Raw genomic sequence first — 20,489 nt, 5'->3', positions numbered from 1 at the left:
AAAAATCCAAGAATGAGTGCTCCTAAAGTTGCTGCTGATTTACAAGCATTATATGGAGTAATTGTTAATCTTGAGACTATTAGAAGAGTAATTCGATCTGCTGGATATCACGGTAGAGAAGGCAGGAAAAAATTCTTTGTAAGTGAAAAGAATAGAAAACTCAGACTGGCTTTCGCAAAATCCGACATAAATAAGAAGTCTGATTACTGGATTGAAGTTATATTTGCTGATGAGAGTAAATTTAATATATTTGGTTCTGACGGTAGAATCTTGGTGTAGAGAAAACCCAGGAAAGAATTTCGCAAACAGAACTTGGTGCCAACAATAAAAACATGGTGGAGGAGGAGTTATGGTATAGGGGTTTATGTCGTCCGCTGGAGTTGGTAATCTTGTTTTTATTGACAGTATAATGGATCAGGACAAATATATTGACATTTTAAATCAAAATTTGAAATCTTCAGCACGAAAATTGAACCTTCATAACGATTTTAAATTCTACCAGGACAATTACCCCAAGCACACTGCTTTGAACGTTAGACTCTGGCTGCTGTATAACTGTCCTGAAAAAATAAAAACACCACCACAATCTCCAGACTTAAATCCCATAGAGAATATTTGGCAAGAATTGGAATCAAGAATTCGCAAACACACCATTTCTTCAAAACAACAATTAAAATCATTGCTTCAAGAAGAATGGGGTAAAATCACTCCAGAAATCACAAAAAAATTAGTCGAATCCATCCCAAGAAGATTAAATCACGTTTTAAAAGTAAAAGGAAATCCAAAAAAAATATTGAAACATTTTAAGAAGTAAAATTTTTGGATAAATATTTGATGGAAAAGTAAGTGTCCCATCACTTATGTGAGCCATTTTTTGCTCCGTTCTAAAAAATTGTATTTTTATTACATTACTATTTTAATATTTTGAGAAAATGTAGGTTATGTAATAATTGTTACTAAGTTTAAGTATGAAACACAGCCACAAAAAAATTTTTTCATGTTTTTTAATTTATTTTACTACAGTTTCCTTTCGTAAAGCACAAGTGTCCCATCACTTTTGTGAGACACTGTATGGGTTTGGCAATAATTTTTCATCGTATATCTATTAGGTTACTCTTTTTAAGAGATTGGCATATTTCATTGTCATATATATATTTATATATAATGCATTTTTATTGATTTTTTATTTTGATAAAGTTGTTCTGCAGAGTGAAATTCTGCGCGGCATTTTATGTTTTTTGAGTTGCTTTCATGTTATTTTTTGCTTATTTCACTGTTTGTAAGATATTGAAAAGTTTTGCATGATTTTTTTTTTCTTCAACGGAAAGTTGGTTAATTTTTTATTAGGATAATTAATATTTGTATTAAGAGGTATAGCTTATTTCATTGTAATTTTTTTCTCTTGAAAATATAACATAAAATATCATTAATTATACTTTGCTTTTCAGAAGTTTTTGTTTTTTGTATTCTTTTATGTTATTTATTGCTCATTTCACTCTTTTTAAGATATTGAAAAGTTTTGAGTGATTTTTTAAGGAAACAATGTTCTTAACAACCTTTATACCATTTGAGTTCTTAAGATTTTGCAAAGGGAAGTAAGTTGGTTAATTTATTTATTAGGATAATTAATATTTGTATTAAGGGATATTGCTTATTTGATTGTATTTTTTTTATACATAATAACTTTTTTTTATGAAGTTGTTCTGCAGAGTAAAATTCTACGCAGGTTTTAAATTTAACGTTTGGTGTTTCCTTCAGCCATTTTTCCGGTACATTTAAAAGCCAGACGAAGGCTGGCAGCGAAGCTGCTAGTATAAATATAAGTGAAATATGAGTATTTATAGCGGAAAGGTTTAGAAAGTGCTTGCTTAATTAAAAAAATAATAATAATAAATAAAAAAAATCTGAAATGTTTCAGATTTTAAATTACGTCCAAAGGGGCGTTTTTTAACATTTTGTGTGTTACCTTTCTTTATTAAATATCATGTTCCTCGCACTTAAACCATAAGATCCAGTGCAACAGCAATATCGCAAAATAGTTTTAAAACGAACATATCTTTAGAATTTCCGATACAGAGACTCACGCGCTGGAGATAAAAATGTTTTTTCTGCACAACGTTGCCATTGCTCGCTTTGAAATCCTTGAGTTTGTTAATCAAAAATTCGTCAAAGTTTTAAAAAATAGGAAATCGATCATAAAACAAATTTCAAATTTCAAATTTGGTCTTCCACGTGCTCATATTCGTTGGAGGATTACGTTATTCAAAATTCGATGACTCTATGTACCGTTGTTTTATCACAATACGAGAAATATACATACATTTATGCAGATTTTTCATTATTTAATTTCTTCAAATATAATGCAGGACTCTAACATTTTGTGGCAACAGTTTGAAAAGTGAACCGACATTTATGAGTCCGACGCAAAATGCCGAAACGAAACTAATAGTCCTTCGGGATTCAAATCCCTTTGGACTAATAATACGGAGTTAAATATAACGGAGTGGCAACGCTCGCATTTATTCTTTGAAAAGTATTCAAGGCAAGTTATAATAACCATGTTTAAAGCGAAATTAACGAATTTAAGCAATTTTAGGATTTATCAAAATGAAATAAACCTCAGTGCATGTTAAATTGCATTTTGTATTTTTTATCTGCGTTGTTGATTAAATTTTTGTGTTCTGCAATAAAATACTTTTAGGACGTTCTGTTGTAATGCAGTAAAGTTGTTATTTCGAAACTATGCGAATAAATATTTCCGGATTATAAAAGAATATTCCAATGGGCAGCATTTCAAGCTATCAAGCAGGGGATCATCCAGGTATTAGGAATGTGAAACACTACAAATTTTCATCACAGGTAAGTTCGTTATCTATTATTATAATTCAGAAAATGTTTTTAAAAAATACTAAAGTCAATATATAAAAATTACTACTGAATAGTTATTACGAGTGAAATATTTTTCTGTTAATTATTTAGCTGCTAGTACAAGGAATATCCTTGCTTGCTTTACGGCATTCTAATAGAACAAGTAATGAGTGCGCATTACACGAAAATAAAAATTAAACGCATTAGAAACTATTTTACTTGCAATCAGCGTCAGAAACACTCTAGAACAAAACTTTTGTTACTTACAAGGAAAATGAGTATATTTATATTATTTTCATATATTAGAAATATTGCACAATAAAAAAATTTAAAAAACCATGTAATTTTGAGCTATTCGTCTTCTGAAGCATATTAGAAATTCGATGAATTTTTATTTATTTATTTATTTTATTTATTTATTTATTTATTTATTTATTTTTTGCAAGTATATTTATACATGTTCATATATTTATATCTGGTGATTGAGGAAGTGGATTTAATTGATTGCGTACATTTTAGCTACAGCTTGGTATTCAAAGTAAGCAGGGTTTAATACGTTGAGCGCGGCGCCGAATTTGCTGTCCTTTCCGTTCAGCCGGTAGCGAGCTAAGCCGAAATTTTGCTTAGAATGTTTCAATACATTTCATTAAAACTAAATTTGATCACATTTCATTGAGACTATATTTATTTTTTAACTTTAATATTGTCGGTCCCGCGGACCGACGCCAGCCAAACGAAACTTTCAGTGCCGGCCACACGGAAAGTGGGGACCGGCGCCGCGTCAACGTGTTAAATGCAGTTTAGCCCACTGTTTGGCTATTTGTTTTTAATGGGCAATAAACGCGCCAACATGGCTAAACCGATGTTTTGAAGCTGCGTTGTTATTCAAATTGTTGCCACTAAATGTTATTTCCCTGTGTTATATTTAAAGAAATTAAATAATGAAGAATCTGCATAATCTCGTACTATGATAAAACAAAGGTATACCTAGAGCCATCAAATTTTGAATAACGTAAGTTTCCGCCCGAATATGGGCATCTGGAAGCCGAAATTTGAAATCTGGAATTTGTTTTGTTATCTACTATTTCATATTTTGTAAAACTTTAATGATTTTTTTTTTTATTAACAAACTTAACGATTTCAAAGGGAGCAATGGCAACGCTGTACGGAAAAAAAAAAAAAAAAAATTATCTCCAGTGCACACGAGACAGTATATCGGAAATTCTAAAGATATGCTCATTTTTAAATTATTTTGCGATATTGCTGTTGAACTTAATTTTATGGTTTAAGTGCGAAAAACAGGATATTTACTAGTCAAAGGTAACACACAAAACGTTAAAAAAAAAAAAAAAAAAAAAAAAAAAAAAAAAAGCCCTCTTTGGGAGTAATATAAAATCTGAAAGCTTTCAGAATTTTTTTTTTTTTTTTAATTTTTAAAATTTTTTAACTTGTTAATTCAGTTGCCGTTCGAATGTTCTTATGTTGGTAGTTCTTAATCGAGTGTTTTTTTTTTTTTTTTTTTTTTTCTGTGTGTTTTTGCTTTTATATGCAGAAGCATATATTTCGAAAACGGCAGATAAAACGATGTAACTTTTCTTAAAGACGGAGGGTTCAGCGGGGTTTCTCCCCTGACACAAGAAGTCTCCCCTGACACCCTTGACAAGAATAAAGAATACGTAGAAGATTAAATTAGCGCCGTAAATTACCCTTCTCAATTCTAAAAGTAGTGACCTCTCTCTGCACTGCGTCATTTCTAGCTTAACCCATGGCATATGACTCTTACATAATTCTGGTGATGCAAATGGAACTAAAACTCATACAGCCAATAATAATTTTACAGAAGTATTAACTATCCAATCAAAATGCATTGAGAATCAAAACTAACTCAGTCTAAATAAAGATTTCACCTTGAACATAACACATTTGCTTCCAACGCTTTGGCCTAGCTGGACTGCTGTCTTCCTGCTGCTTCTTTCTTGCTGCAAATTTATCAAAAATTTGTAATAGGCACAGTTATTGTGCTAACTTGATTGTGGCCGCAACATGTTTGCTGAAATAAAAAATTAAGATTTAATCTGCCTTCGCCTCCAATTTTCTATTTATTATGGATCAACACTTCTACGCCGTCAAAATTTCTGCTCGTCATTACCTTTAACTTTTTTTAAATTTCATATATATATAAAGAACTACATAAATAGGCTAAAAATTCGAATAGAAATGTTTTTAAACTCGTCCTGCGCTATAGCTGCAGGATTGAAATATAATAAACTTAAAGCATCTAAATTAATTAGTAAATTGGAGTAACAGCAAGGCAATTCCTCTATAATATAATAATTGCAACCGTGTATAAGAGGTTTAACAAAATATCAAGACTAATCCAATTACAGGGGGAATTCCTAGCAGGACAATCTCGAAAAATAAAAATGCGATGCTTTGAGTGTACATAATATAAAACCTCTCAAAAAGATTTTCCATTTTTTCTAAAAAGGGTAAGCGAAAATTTTTTTCTTTTCTTTTTTTAAAAAAAGTTGCTTATTTTTAATATTTTGTTATCTTTTTGGCTCAGTCCTAGAAGATGGGAAAAGCCAAGGCAGCGCGCAATGCCGAGTTTGTGCAATTCCCTTGATGGTTTTTATGTGAAAATAGATCGATGTGTTCATGGACATCGAGTTTTTGCAATTGTTTGATGCTTATCCAGGGAATACAAATCATATGCAGATGCGCAAAGCGAGACTTTGTGTTATACCGAGCAGTAATATAAGGTATTTTATATACAGTTTTTAACTTATCGTTTGTGTATTTTAAATTTGTATTGCTGTTTTAATTGTGAATTATACTTTAGTCTTTTTAGTCTAAATGGGCTTTGTCCCTGAAGGACTGTTGTTTTCGTTTTGCGATTTTGCGTTGAATCACTATAAACGGCAAATCACTTTTCAAACTCTCGCCACCAAATTGTTCTACATTATATTTGAAGAAATTAAATAATGAAATAAACTCTACGGAGGGAAAAAAAACCTTTTTATCTCCAGCGCGCGGAACTGTGTATCAGAAATTCTAAAGATATGCTCATTTAAAAATTATTTTGTGACATTACTATTGAACTGAATTTAATGTTTAATTTTAAGTATGCTTATGTTTATTTTAATATGAGTAAATTTTAAGTATTGAAAAAGAAGCTATTGTCATTGATCGCAGAGTAATCGACTTATCAAGGGAATAAACCAATCTACCATCAATTAACAACTAAATAAATAGAGAGTGTTTCATTTTACTTCCAAGTAAGCATCAAATTATTTGCTAGATCTAAAACATAACTCACAATTAATACTCAATCCAAATAAAGATATTAGTCCATTTAAGCCAAAAAAGAATCTTGTTAAACAAAAAAGCAAATAATCTTACAATTAAAGTTTCTCATTAAGAACACAATTAATCAGAACGAGAGGCTTACTTTAGAAGACATATTCCCCTACACTCACATTTTCAAACTCAAAAACAGAAGTAAACATATTATATTAGAATAAAGTGACCACATTTTCATTGAGACAAAGCAGGACAAATGGAATGAAATGAAAATTGTAATTTAGTTATGAAAACAGACCAATAATTCAAAAAAATATATTTTATTATATGCATTCATTTACTTGTCTATAAATATACAAAAATATATTTATCATTAACTATTGGTTACTATAAAAATATTTAAAAAAATAATTTGAATATTATGTTTTTTAATTAATTAAAATTTTATTTTAAAAAATTATGATTTTCTTTCATGGTTATATCTTTTATCCGAGTGAATACTTTGCAATAGATTCGAATCATTTATTAAAATGTCGTGAAATTTCTCCCATGAATTGTTCAAATTATATTTTAGGCTTAACACAGATTTTAAAGTTTTAATGTTCAACTGCGTTTTTTTTTTAATTGTTCATATTTTATTGATACTAGCAAAAACTATTACTGAAGTTGTTCCTGGAAGGGAGAGCGCGTGTTCTACAATTTTCATAATATTTTCATAAGGCATATAATTCTGTTTAAAATGAAGGAATAACTACGTCCATTTTTTGTCTGTTTCCACATTTGCAGACAACCAACATTTATTTTTTTCTTCAGTAACGTATCTTTTTACGGTGTCATTGAGAGGAACCTCATTTTATGACGTCAAAGAGCATTTTCGCAAATATTATTTTTCAGAAAATGGTTACTAATATATTAAAAAGATTTTTCCACATATTCCCATAAAATCTCCTTTTTTAATGTCACCCAATGAAAATTTTTAATATTCTCGAATTGAACTGTCTGTTCTTCAAGATAATCCAAGCAGTTATAAAAATTTCTGACTTCTTTCAGAAAATCCGGTCGTTTAATGGCACCTTGTTCTTCCAACCTAGTGATGTCCTTTCGAATAATTAAAGGAACGTAATCATTATCAATTCTTTCTCGAAATTTTGTTTTTAAATTATTGATTTCATTTGACACTTTCATAATTGAAATTTTGTCCCTTTCAATAATTTTCACAGCATTGTAAAATAATGTAGCTTGGTTGTGGATGAACTGAAGCCAAATTTGTGATGTGTCATTTTCAAAAAAGAGCTGCAATATTCTTGGGCATTTATCTTGTGATAAAGAGTATGATTTTAATGGTTCGTATATTTTTTAAATATTTTCTACAGCTGGTAAAAGAGCTAGCCACCGTGTTTTGATGTAACCAATAATTCTTTTATATTCGATTTCTGCGCTTTCACAAAAATCCTTCAAACTTTCAACGCGCACAATATATATATATATATATAAATTTAAACAAATTTAAATTTAATTTTTAACAAATACGTATAAAAGTAAAAAAGCAAATTTAAATCTTAAAAAAAGGAAAAAAGCCAAAATAATTTTTTAAAAAAATGTACAAACATATAAAAGATTTAATACTCGAACTAATCTACAATATCTTAGGCGTTGCTTGTTGGGCAGCCTCTAATTTCATGGCATGCAACAGAACACTTTTTACGTCCTTGACATTGTTCATTCGCAGAACTTTCTGTATTTCAAGATCCCGGATGCCGTCAATGAAGTATTGCAGGGACAGGATTTCCCTTGTTTCTGTACGGCACTCCGAAAAGGCGAGATGGGACAGCCCTTCAACATCTGTGGCGAGCTCCTGGACTGTTTCCGTTGGCGAGATTTTAATTGAAATCTTTAAAACACTTCTTTGTAGTCTTTTAAAGACTCCTCCCAAAGCGCAGCTCCAACACCCCGGACAGAGTTTCGAAATCTAGCCATTTGTTTTCGGGGAGAGTCTGAAGGTATCCTATGCATCTGCTCTGAGAGACTCGGCGGGATGACAGGCATTAGCTTGGGGATCCCATCCATTTGTTTTCCCACTATAGAAAACTGTGTTTTATATACTTGCCAGGAGGCCTTTCCATCATCAGTGGATAGCTTCAGAGAGGGACGAACAGGCATAGGTAAAAATTTGAAGCCATTAGAATTGCTCCCTGCCTTCGCTACGAACTTCTTTAAAGTATCAACCTTTCGCATTTAAAACTGCTGAAACCCTGTCATCAATTTGTTGTTCGATTTGGTGTTGGATGGCAAAAACCCTTCCTTCGATTCGTTGTTGCACAACAGAAACTTTATCTTCGATTTGATCTTTGACAGAAGAAACTCTTTCTTCTATTTATTTTTTTACCGAAGAAACTCTTTCTTCTGTTTGTCCAACTTTATTTTCAACAGTCAATTCTACCTTCCATAGCCTCAAATTTGTTTTCTATTATACAGGAAATCTCCTTTTTTATTTCCTCTTGACCTCTTTTCATTACCTCTTTAAGAGCTTCCAGAAGAACATTCATCCCCTCTTTAAAAGTTACTTGGCTAGCTTCCATCTCTCCTTTAACTGATTCTTTGCTCAAATTCATCTTTTCTTGGCCTGCTTTCATTTTTCTTTAAATGCAGCAAAGGCTGATATAAGCTGTCTTAACTGCTCTTCCATTGCTCTTGTGATTGGCATTTAAATCTCACTTCTGACACCAAAAATTGAATGTACAAGTCCGATGAAAAGTGAATAAAATTTATTCTTATCACCACAAATAAAAACAAAATGCTTAAATTTCCTCAGAGATATTCGTACAATATCGTAATATCTCTCATTTAGTTATCTTTTAAACTACTAAAACGTTCAACAGAATTTAATTCAGAACAGAGAAAGCTAATCCGATTTCACCGCGAATACGCTACAGTAAATAGCAGTTATCCAAACAACAGCTGAATTGAGATGTTTTCCTCAAGCTTTTATAAGCTTTTTAATTATGTACGATCATATTCTCGTATTTTCTCTATTTTTCTGGGAAGCAAAAGCGTACATTTACGAGATATCTATTTATTAAATCTTAAATACGTGTGCTTCTGTATTTTTCATTTTTCCGATGCAGCTTTATTTTCAAATAAGTCTCGCGCAGCATTGCACGGGAAAATGAAACAATTTAATAAAAATTCTATTAAAAACAGGAAACTAAATAAATACAAAATCCGTAACAAAATTGTGAAAAGTGTGACTACATTGTCACTGTGAGGATAAGTCATCGTGGGGTGGAGAAAAATACTTTACATAGCCATAAGATAATATGGTAAAAGGAAAATTCTGGATTAAATATATACTACTTACATATAAAAATGAAAGTAAATGCAGTGCCAAAATACAGGAAAGTCCAATTTGAGAGTCACGTGATTTGGTACTGTCTTCTCATTCGCAAGTATGACGCAATTAACTGCCAGGCGTATTAATACTAAGTTTAATGTACAAGTACAGCTAATCTATGATTGGTTAGTTAGTAGCGTTATATAACGTAGAAAAGTCTCGAATTTGGATGTACAGATGAATTTAGGGGAGAGCACCAAATTTAGAATGTTAATTTTGAAATCGTCAATTATTTTTTGAAACAGCTATCGTATTTTGTTATATCTTATGCACACACACACGCACACACACACATATATATATATATATACTCACTCTGTTACTCGACTCAGTTAGCTCAGTTTTTTTATTCTTATATGTTGATAAATTGTGCATTTTTTGCTTTAAAAATGATTGAATTATGTTGTTCTTATCTTCCGGTTAAGGTTTGTAGGCCTTTAGTTAATCTGCATGCAGTAATTGTAGAATTATCAACAATTTGAAAGTTGTTTAAGTGCGGCTAAGCCTAATTTTTTTTACCACAGCTTTCTTTACCTTCAGGGTCTTTTTGCCGAGTGGGACCAAAAGGAAACTTTTAGTTTTGTGCACCGAAAAATATGCCTTCTTGCCTTGTTAAAATTATTTTTTTAAAAAATTGTTTTAACTGTATTTGGTATTTTATGTTTTTCTGTATCTTTCAATTTTTAATGAAAATATTTGAGTTTTTATGTATTTTTGAATTGCTGCGAAATGAAAGTTTAAATGAATACAGGAAAAAATGCGTATAATTTAATATTCCGTATATGGAAGTCATGTGGTTTACACATCAGATTTTTTTTTTTTTTTCTTTCTATTGAAAGCAAACACATAGAACTTTTTCCAAGTAGCCCGCCAGCAGCTGAGCTACTTGGAAAGTCGCTGAACACATGGACTGAAGTTCCAATCCCGGTGAAAGGGGTGGCGGCATGTGCGGTTTTCGTAGTCTTCCCCGTGTGTAACGTGTATACGAGGCAATTTGCCTAAGAAGTCCTCCTCGAAGACATCCCTCCTCTTCGACAGAGAGCCTTCGTGTGCTCTTCCATGATTAAATAAACTAAACCAAACCTTGTTCAAGTAATGCTCTTCTGATTGTTTAGTTAGAATTATAGTGATCGATTCTTGCTCTAACTTAATTCCCAGTTTTAGGTTTGAAATATGAGGATTTTGCTTTACCTATTTATCTTTTCTTTTTCCAAATAAGTCAGTTTTTGAGAACATCCACTGCGAATTTTATATACTTTGAGCTGTAGCAAAGATCTTATCTAAATTTTTTTTCGGTTTCAGGGTAGCTTTTCTCTTGTTTCACAAACTTATTAACTATGTTTCTCTTTCTTAACGTTGTTTCCCTTATTTTAGCCAATTATGCCTAAATATTAAATTTTGTAAAATTTCGTGCGAAATTTACAGAGAAATTCAAAAATTTATCTTGGCGTATTTTTTTCAGTTTTCGCTAAGAATAATTCACTTAGCGAACTTCTTAATTTATAGCATCCTATTTTCCTTTCCCTTTTTACATTGTGCATGGCAGGAGAAAAAGTGACATCGTTCCTACTTTCAGATAATTTTATCAAAGTGCATAAACTACATTAGATTTCATTTTCCCTTCCATTAAATATGCCAAATTTCAAAACGCGCCAATATATTAATTCAAGTATATCTTCGGAAATTTTGATTAAAAATCTCTAAAGTTTTGAAGGTATGCTTAGAAATACATCTAATTTAAGATGATGGTAAAAGTTTTATAGGTTATTATCCAGAATTTTTTTCGAAAAATTTATAAAAATTATTTTAAAATAAAATTGGGGAAATTTTATTTGGTATGAACCTAACTTTCGAACTGGAAAAGAAGGAATCAAGTAAGTGTAATATAAAAAGTGATATTAATAAATATATGCCGAATTGAATTAACATTGAGGAGGTAAAATTTTGACAGCTAATTTTTTGAAAACTACTCGTGTGATTTTTACAAAACTTGGCAGTTTGACATAATTTAAGTCATAAAATTGAAATATGGAAAAAAATTGGCATGTCATTTCAGAAAAAGTCCGATTTTGTGTCTAAATACCTATATTAGAACAATGCTATATATAAATCTAATATCTATCCTAAATCGGGCTTTCGAGACATGAAAAAGACAAGTTAAATTTCGTCAATCAGGCCAGTAGAACGGGAGATATAGGAACTGTCCCCCCCTTTTTTTCCCTTTTTCTCGTTTTTTTTTTTTTTTTTTTTTTTCCCCGCAGTGTACCTTAAATCATTATTCGAAACAGAAAGTGTGGATAACGGAAGAAAAAACGTCATTAAGAAATGAACCGCAATGAAGAAACTAAACTGTAAATAGCATTAAATAATAATATGACCCTGGAGCAAAATCACTGAGTCCCAGCTGAAGAGTAAAAACACAGTTTGAACTTTTTGCTGTTTTTGTTTGCTTGTTTTGGCACGTCGATCTAACAAATCATCTGCTATCTTTGTTGTCGTCATACATTTTCTTTTTCCTTTGTGGTATTTCTAGTACAGTCTTGCTTTACGCTCGTTATAGAAATTTTTCCTTAGTTCCGCAATAAATATACCTAACTTTTTTACTTTTTTTTTTTTTTTTTTTTTTTAATTTAAGCCCTGCCTGAAAGAAGAATTTATTAAATATCAGCTAACTGCAATTACGTTGATCGGGAATCGATGGTATTTTGAACAAAGTGGAAGCTTATTTACAGCGGAAAAAGTTATCATCTTCATTTTTATGACTGCAGTTACTATTTTTTGACACATATCTTCTACATAGAAATAATAGTAATAAATATAAAACTTTTTTCTTTTTATTCACTATTTTTTTTACTCCAAAGCACCTCTTGCAAGTTAATAAGGTTAAATACTGGCGCCATCTTGTGTCAACAAATAAAATATTCGCCGTTGCAATGTAAAATGAAGTTTTGACATTTCGTTTCTTTAGCAGAGGAATTTTTGTTTTTGAAATCACGCACAGTAACACATTCCATTATGGTGTTGTGCTTTCGCAGCATTAAAAAAAACTGCCAAATTTCCACAGCTGTATTTTAATAACGAATTTTTATTGCAGTTTTAAAATATTGGATTATATTGAATAATTTGTACAAATTTTAATTGCAGATTTTTAAAGCTGTAATTTAAATTACTTTTCGTATATGGCATTACATGTGCACTCAAAAGTAATTTAAAGTAGAAATATATCGAGCATTTACTACAGAATGTCACGCTCGAATGAACTATCTTGATTCATTATTAATGTTTTTTTAAATTAAGATATGTATATTCAAAATCTTTTTCTTTCTCAGGAGCTTAATTACTTGAAATCGGTTACCATTGACAGAGAATTTTCTTCCACTATCATTGATAAAGACTTTCCTCTTGCCACCGAAAAAGACTTTCTGCCATCAGAACCATATTATCATTCTATTTTATCCTTTTATCAATTGCAAAATTGGTCGGATTCTCAACAAGTTCAATTTCCTAGTCCTTTTCTATCTTGTCAGTTAAATTCATTGTTCGATTTTTAAAATCCCTTACCTGATTTGAATTCTTGCGGAATTCACCAATTTGATTTGGCATATACCTGTCGAATTAAAAGTGCGTTGAAATTTCGGAAAGAAAGAGAGACCTTTGTTCGAAAAGGAGAAATAAATAACTCATCATGGTTACTATGATAAGTAATCATAACTTCGATAATCAATTATAGTTGATCATTTATCCACAATTTTGATTTCTGCCAAAATTAATCATAAAGCTTGATGAATTAAATTTCATGTAAATGTATTTTTACTAAATTCTAGTATAATTTTTCCAAACCCTTTCAAATTTCCAGTATCTTAGAATTTTCATGTTTCATTATATTTTGTTTTTCAATATATTGTGCCATGTTCGTTTTTATTGATTTCTGCAAAAAATAATTGTCATGTCTCCTGCATTTGCCAAAATTATTTTGCTCTTGATGAAGAAGCCCTTATGCCTGACTGCCCTCGAAGTCAATGGTGAATAACATTAATTTTTTTATATATATAATGGCCGGTCGCGTAATTTAATAGCCATTAGCCGGAAGTAGTGGCCATTTCATTTGGAAGCACTTAATAGGTGGCCACCATTGCCTGTTATGAGGAGACGGGCAGTTCAACCATGCCTTTTCCAGGATTCGAACTTGGATCCCATCGTTACGGCAATCACTAACCGCTATACCGGATCGGCGGATATAGCTTTCAACTTTGCCGTAGCGTAAATTGAATTCTGCGTAACTTAGAACAGTAATTTCCTGATCACAGCATTCCAAACAAAACTGCTTTGCCAGCTTCATAGATCACTTAAGAATAAGTACACTTTGACATCCTGATACTGAACTACGGTGGCCGAACCCCGAACATATCTCATTTCAAATGACGCTTCATTCATTACTTATATAGCCTGAATTATCAAGTGCTGCAGTTCTTTTACGTCATTAGCACTTATGGGTAGGTTGTCAACATAAAATCCTTCTCTGAGTGTATTAACTGTGTTTTGAAGATTTTCTGTCTGGAATTCCCTCAATTCTAAATGGTATTTTATCATGGTATTCAGAAGAAAAGGACCAAAGAAGAGACACCCAAAACCCACTTGGCAGTGTCTATACCTGAAGTATCAGCATCATTTCACCCAAGAACCTTCTTAGTACATCTCTGTCTTCGGCCCTTAAACCTATTTTCAGAAAAGCCGGTTTTAAGTCAGCAACTATTCCCAATGTATCTACAACGGAATCTCAGTAGTAATGCGATATTTGATGCATCAGACTCGGTCAACACTCAAACAACTCGTTTAAGGAAGCTGTAAGAAAAAATTATTACGAACTCAATGAAATATGACGTCACTCTTGAAAGCGAAAATGAATTCTAAAGATTTTTAATGATTAGCTTTTTTGTGTGGCAGCATTACCTGTATCCCATGAATTTATTTTCGAGTTGTAGCTTTCGTTTTGGTTACAGATGTGACCATTAGTAAATTTGAATTTAAATGAAAGATTTGGAATTTTCTTTTTTTAGAGTTTGACATATGCCTCAGTTATGGGCATGCAGGAAATATTTTTAACTAGAGTCTACTATATTATTTCCTTCTTTTTTTGAGGTGGAGGGGACAACTGGCTTCCTTCGACAGGACTGGATAACTGTAAGTAAACATTGTTCTCAATTTAATTGTATTGGATTGTACTGTATTTTTAGTACGGACGCCTTAAAAGCGAAACGTTCTCCGTATAGAAGATTGTTTAGTAGAGCTTTAAACGATTTTGAAAAAGATGAGAGTGGTTTAACTAACAGTAAAAGAATTTCAAATTTCAAGTTAATTGAAAGAAAAGCGAAACCAGTGCTAGAAGTTGAACAATCGATTAGAGAAGAGCTTTTTGAATTTGAGGAAAGTGAGGATATAATTTACAAAGAATTTGATGAATCATATGCTTATATAGATAAATGAAGAATAATAGAAACTGAGTTAACTAACCTATTGAATGAGAAGGTCACCAGTTTTAATGCTGCTGACAGAGCCGTGCCTACATATTTTTTTATCTGAGGCAAAGCGGTAAATGTGCGCTCCTGTATACAATGGAATATTATTTATTTACCTATTTGTGTGTGAGGGAGAATAAATAAATAATACTAAATGATGTTTGAAATCATAACATTATACAAACAGGCGCAATATATATATATATATTTATATATCAGAAAAATAAAGAACATGTAAAAGATTAAATTAGCAACGTAAAGATCCCTTCTCAATTCTAAAAGTAGTAACTTCTCTCTGTAAGGTGTCATTTAAATATTAATCCATATCATATGACTCTTACATAATTCTGGTGATGTAAATGGAACTAAAACTCAAGCAGTCAATAGTAATTTTACAGCAATATTAACTATCCAATCAAAATGCATTGAGAACCAAAACTAACTGAGTCTGAATTAAGATGTCACCCTAAACGTAACATATTTGCTTCCAACGCTTTGGCCTAGCTTGACTGCTCTCTGTCTGCTGCTTCCTTCTTGCTGCAAATTTATACAAAATATAAACCTCTTTGAAAATAGGCACAATTAATGTGCCAACTTGATTGTGGCCACAACATGTTTACTGAAGTAAAAGTTGAATTAAATATACCTTGACTGCCAAATTTCTTATTCATTGTGGATCGTCGTTTCAGTATTCTACAACATCAAAATTCTAGCTATTCATTGCGGATACAACCACCTGCGTTCTACTACAGAATCTTATATGCATTATTGCAGATATATACATATAATCATACTTATAAAACAAATTAACTATATTTATATATATTTTATGCACGTTAAAAGTAACTATTTCAAGTGAAAATACAATAATTCTTACAGTAATATTTAATTATAACTTTTATTATAATCCAAAACTTTTCTCTTCGCTTGCTTCCATCTGGCAAAACTGCGCACTTCAGCTTTTGTCTGTGCTGTGCTTGGACGCAATTTTGCTATGCTGCTTCCTATTGAAATAATATCAATAATGTAAATGTTCTTGAATAGGCACGACTATGGTGTCAAGTGATCTGTGGCCACATGTGTCAATTGGAAATAAAAATGGAATTAAAATCGTTCTTGAACAGGCACGACTAGGGTGTCAAGTTATCTGTGACCACATATATCAATTGGAAATAAAAATGGAATTAAAATCCCCTCGATTGCCAAGTTTCCTTTACGAAGTCAACACATTAGCATACTACGCAATCAGAATTCTTTAATATGGATCTAAGTACAAATCAACACTTCTCCGCTTTTTGTGCTTTTTATTATATCATATATATATGTAAGATATAACAAAATATGATAGCTGTCTCAGAAAAAAAATAATAATGGCGACCCCAAAATTAACATTCTAAATTTGGTGATCTCTCCCTGAGTTCATCTTTTCTCACAGGCTCCAGATTTTTTTATGTTATGTAGCGTTTTAAGGCAGAAGCCTCTTATTCAGTCAAATTAATTGTAAGCCAAATCTCTGAACTGAAACTTTCGCCACACCCAACCTTCTTCCTCTGAAAGTACTATTACTTTACCCTTTTCCGCATAAGCTCTCCTGCAGCCAAGATGCTTTTTATGTATGCTGCTGCCGCTTACTTGCTTAAAACGATGTCGTACTTCAAAATGCAGCTTACTGTATTCAAATATAATTAGGAAACATCTTGTCTGAAAAAGGATGATTTGATATACGTAAAAAAATAAAGATTGTGATTTTTCAAGATACGTTGTGCTAAATTGCGTCATCATGCTTTCCACTCTGCCACCTTCAAGCCACTACGGTTTTCTCGGTCATCTACGCAGTATCGTAAGCTTTTAAAGTTCCAGTGCCTTCATCTACGCATTTTAGAATCATTACATATATTGTATGTAATAATGTATATGATGTGTGTGTGTAATAATCCTGACCTATATTAATTGTAATAAATTTTGGATGCTTGGGAGAGGAAACACTAATTTTTTTAGTCATGGCCGATATGGCTATAGATATGTCTGGCATAGATAAAGAATGAGTAAAAGATGGAAATCAAAGACTAAAAGTACATGTAGATTTTCCACATAATTTTACTCTTTGATTAACAAATCTATGAACACATATTCGTATTTACACATCACTATGAGTGTGATAAGCACCTCGCAACTTTTGGTAGCGTATCACATTCTTTTCATACATTGGACGGCATAGAGAACAGAGAGAAGCAACAGCACATCATAGCCAGAGGAAGGCAGTACACTAGGAGAAAAGGGTACCCAGACTTGGGTAGCTCGAATGACCCCCCTTAACACAGTTAAACTCCCAACCTCTAGAAGCGATTCAAGGAGTCATAACCCCCTCGATCAACTCAGGGACACAAATTTTGTTTCACTGAGTATATAAGTCACAAAGTCTGTGGTGGACGGCTGCGCATCCATAGTGAAAGCTTAGAACAGAATTCGATATCGACCGTCTACCAGTGTTGACCAAGGGAAGCCAAACCCCAAGGACAACCTTTGCTTTCAAAACCATGTAACGTCCCCACAACCAAGGGACAGATAAGACAGTGCCATTGGTCCCTGCCGAGCCTGAACCTACAAGCGAATAAACGATAGTTCTAGTTACTGTGAAGACTGTTAATTTTCTCCCTAAAATCGAGTTTGTCCAGATATTGACCTAGCCAGCAAGCTGGGATTGCTCCCACTCGACCCCCGGGGGAGAAGCATAGGAAAGAAGGCAAAAAACGAGCTGCGAAATAGTAGCAGTGGTATTTATAGAATTTGAATTTCTTTAAATTCTGAATCTGCGATAGGGTACGAGCTGTCGAAATGCAGGAGGATTACGTAAGCAAGCGAGAAATGGAAAGACGCAGACCAGGAAAATTATTATAAACAGTTTAGAATAAAAAGGAGAGCTAGTTGTCGCAGTATTGGAGCCATGATTTGAGTTTAGTTTCCAGGATTTTATTTTTACAATCTGCATTTTGATGCTGATGTCATTGAAGGAGTCCTTGGCGATTTTCTTTACTTATTGTATACTTAAGTTTGCAATGGAGTGTTCTTTTCCTGTTTAAGTTTGAATGTCCACAAGTTAATTTTGGAGAAATTAGGAGTAGTTTTTTTTTTTTTTCTTTGAATGTTTCCCGGCATAGTGTTTGTACTACATGAATAAAGTTCTCTGTTGTTTATTTAAGTCGTATTTCGAGTTATTGCTTTCTATGGACTATAATATGGTTTCTTCCTCCTTCGCTAGGTGGTCTTTAATTTTTTCCCCAATTTTGATGATTTTATAAAGAGTTAGATTGATACTGGTGATTATTTTGTAGATTTAAAAATATATATATTTATGTCGAATTCCGTGTGCTCATCGTGCACGATTCTTTTCTAAACCGCATTGACAAGGTTGTGCGTGATGATTAAAAAATCGGTTCAACCTTCAGAATGGGCGTTGTCGAAGGTCGGAGGATCGTCTGGTTGATTATGAAGGCTAAAATTCTGAGCACTGATAAGACTTCAAGTTTTTCTCGGTAGTCTCTTTGTGCGTAGCCCCAGAGAGTGTTGTTGTGGCAATTAAAGTGTTCAGAAAATATATGGGGAATTGTTTGGGAAAGATGAGCTAGTTCATTGAGAGTTGGAGTTATGTCTTCAGAAGAGTCAGGTAGATAGACGCTCGTGATTAGCAATCGGGAAGTTTCGGTCTTGATGGAGTTGGTACATATATCACGTTTGCTGACGATTGAAATCGGGTTCCATTTTTGATTGAGAGTAATCATAGCTGATTTTGGATTTAGTGCACCCGAGCTTGGGAATTGTTGGAAATGTTCTCCAGTTGAGTTGTGTGCGTCGTATTTGGCTGTATGACCATCGATACAGAAGCCAGTGTTACCATCATTCTAAAGGATTTGGCTCAACAGTCGGAAGGCAAATTCATCTGGACATCGCTCTGCGTTAGCTTCTGGACTGTGTCCGGTGATAAGATCGACATGATGGAAAATTAAATCTTAAAACTACATTTGGAAGTGCCATCTACCATCACACGGCAGATGTGGCATATATTACAGATCCCTGTATACTCGAATCAGACTTTTTAAGAAAACACAATTTTTTTTTTAACTTTAAAAATAATGAACTGCATTCTGGCTCTAGGGACAAAACCCTGTTCGAAATTAAAGATGAAGGTGTGTGTGTGTGTGTGATTATGGCAAAGCCTCGAGGACTATCTGCCTAAGGGGAGGGATGCCTTCGTGGAGGACTTTCTAAGGGAAACTGGCTCGTATATACGTTACACATGGGGAAAACCATAAAGATTAAGGAGTTAAATCCGTCCGCAAAATAGCTCAAGACGATTACAGTATCTGTTTATGTACGCACTAATGTACACTAGTCGAATCAACGAATGGCGCTGCCTACGCATCTAACTATGAATCTAACGACGTATCTAAATGCCACATCTAAATTTCTGCAAGCGGTGGTTCGATTATAATTCTATGATCAAATACTCAATCTAGTTTTAAAAGGATTTATTAAATACTAAACAAATTAATCTAATCTAGAATCTAGAAACAAATCTAATGTTACATCTCATGAGCAGCATTCGAGCTGCGTCATAACAAATCGAAAGTCAAGTTCTCACTGTTGCCATTCCGAGGCAGAGAAAAGTTTGTTTCTAATCAAATCGGAACATCAGCAGAGGAACGTTTCTAGTCAACCGGAACATCCCGTCCCCCGTTGGACGATTGTCTAATATCATTTGGAAATGGGACTGAACTGATATTGGAGACGACGCGACGAAAGATTCCATCTGAAGTTCTGACGTCTACGACTCGTACTAGTCCATCTGGACCAGGAAAGGTTTCCTCGATGCGAGCTAGTGTCCACTTCATGGGTGTCTTTTTTTTATCCTTTAACAAGACTAGTTGTCCTGCCTTGAGATTGGATTTCACTTGATTCCATTTTGAACGGTTCTGCAAATGATTAAGATATTCCGCGCTCTAGCGGTTCCAAAAATTAGCTCTAATTTTTTGAATTAAGGTCCATCTGGAAGATAAGGACTAAGAATCTACAGAATCATTCGGTTCTCGTATCGACAAAAGTGAAGCTCCTATTAGAAATGACCTGGAGTCAAAGGCTGAAGATCTGTTGGATCAGCTAAAATAAGTGATAGAGGTCGAGATTCAAGCAAGCTTCTATTTGTGTAATTAATGTATACAGCTCTTCAAAGTTCAATATTGTCGTTTTTGCGACCTTTGTCAAAATTCTCTTCATTGATTTTATATTAGCCTCTCATAATCTGCCAAAATGCGGGGAAGAAGGAGGAATAAATCTCCATGTTACACCTTCTTCGGAACTAAAGAGCTGAATATCATCCGATCTACATATTCTAAGCAGCTTATCAAGAATATTCT

The 20,489-nt window shown here is 32.9% G+C and overlaps 1 protein-coding gene across 2 annotated transcripts in view; it reads left to right on the top strand.

The window, feature by feature from the left end:
- The first annotated feature begins 2,766 nt into the window (after window positions 1–2,766).
- The window catches only part of LOC118183057 (calpain-B-like), a 207,537-nt gene continuing 189,814 nt past the window's right edge, over window positions 2,767–20,489 (top strand). The window contains exons 1-2 of one of the 2 annotated variants that reach the window (XM_085806581.1): window positions 2,767–2,859; window positions 14,702–14,743. In XM_085806581.1, the coding sequence (XP_085662707.1) occupies window positions 2,782–2,859; window positions 14,702–14,743 (120 nt within the window). In that variant the 5' untranslated portion in view covers window positions 2,767–2,781. The remainder of the gene's footprint in view (window positions 2,860–14,701; window positions 14,744–20,489) is intronic. The other variant, XM_085806582.1, reaches the window with a different exon arrangement.

This window comes from Stegodyphus dumicola, chromosome 12, assembly GCF_044657685.1.
Source record: "Stegodyphus dumicola isolate Sdum_Otavi_A_Nest chromosome 12, ASM4465768v1".
Taxonomy (NCBI): Eukaryota; Metazoa; Arthropoda; class Arachnida; order Araneae; family Eresidae; genus Stegodyphus; species Stegodyphus dumicola.
Note: the sequence above shows the minus strand (reverse complement) of the source record. Positions and strands in the feature narration are given on the sequence as shown.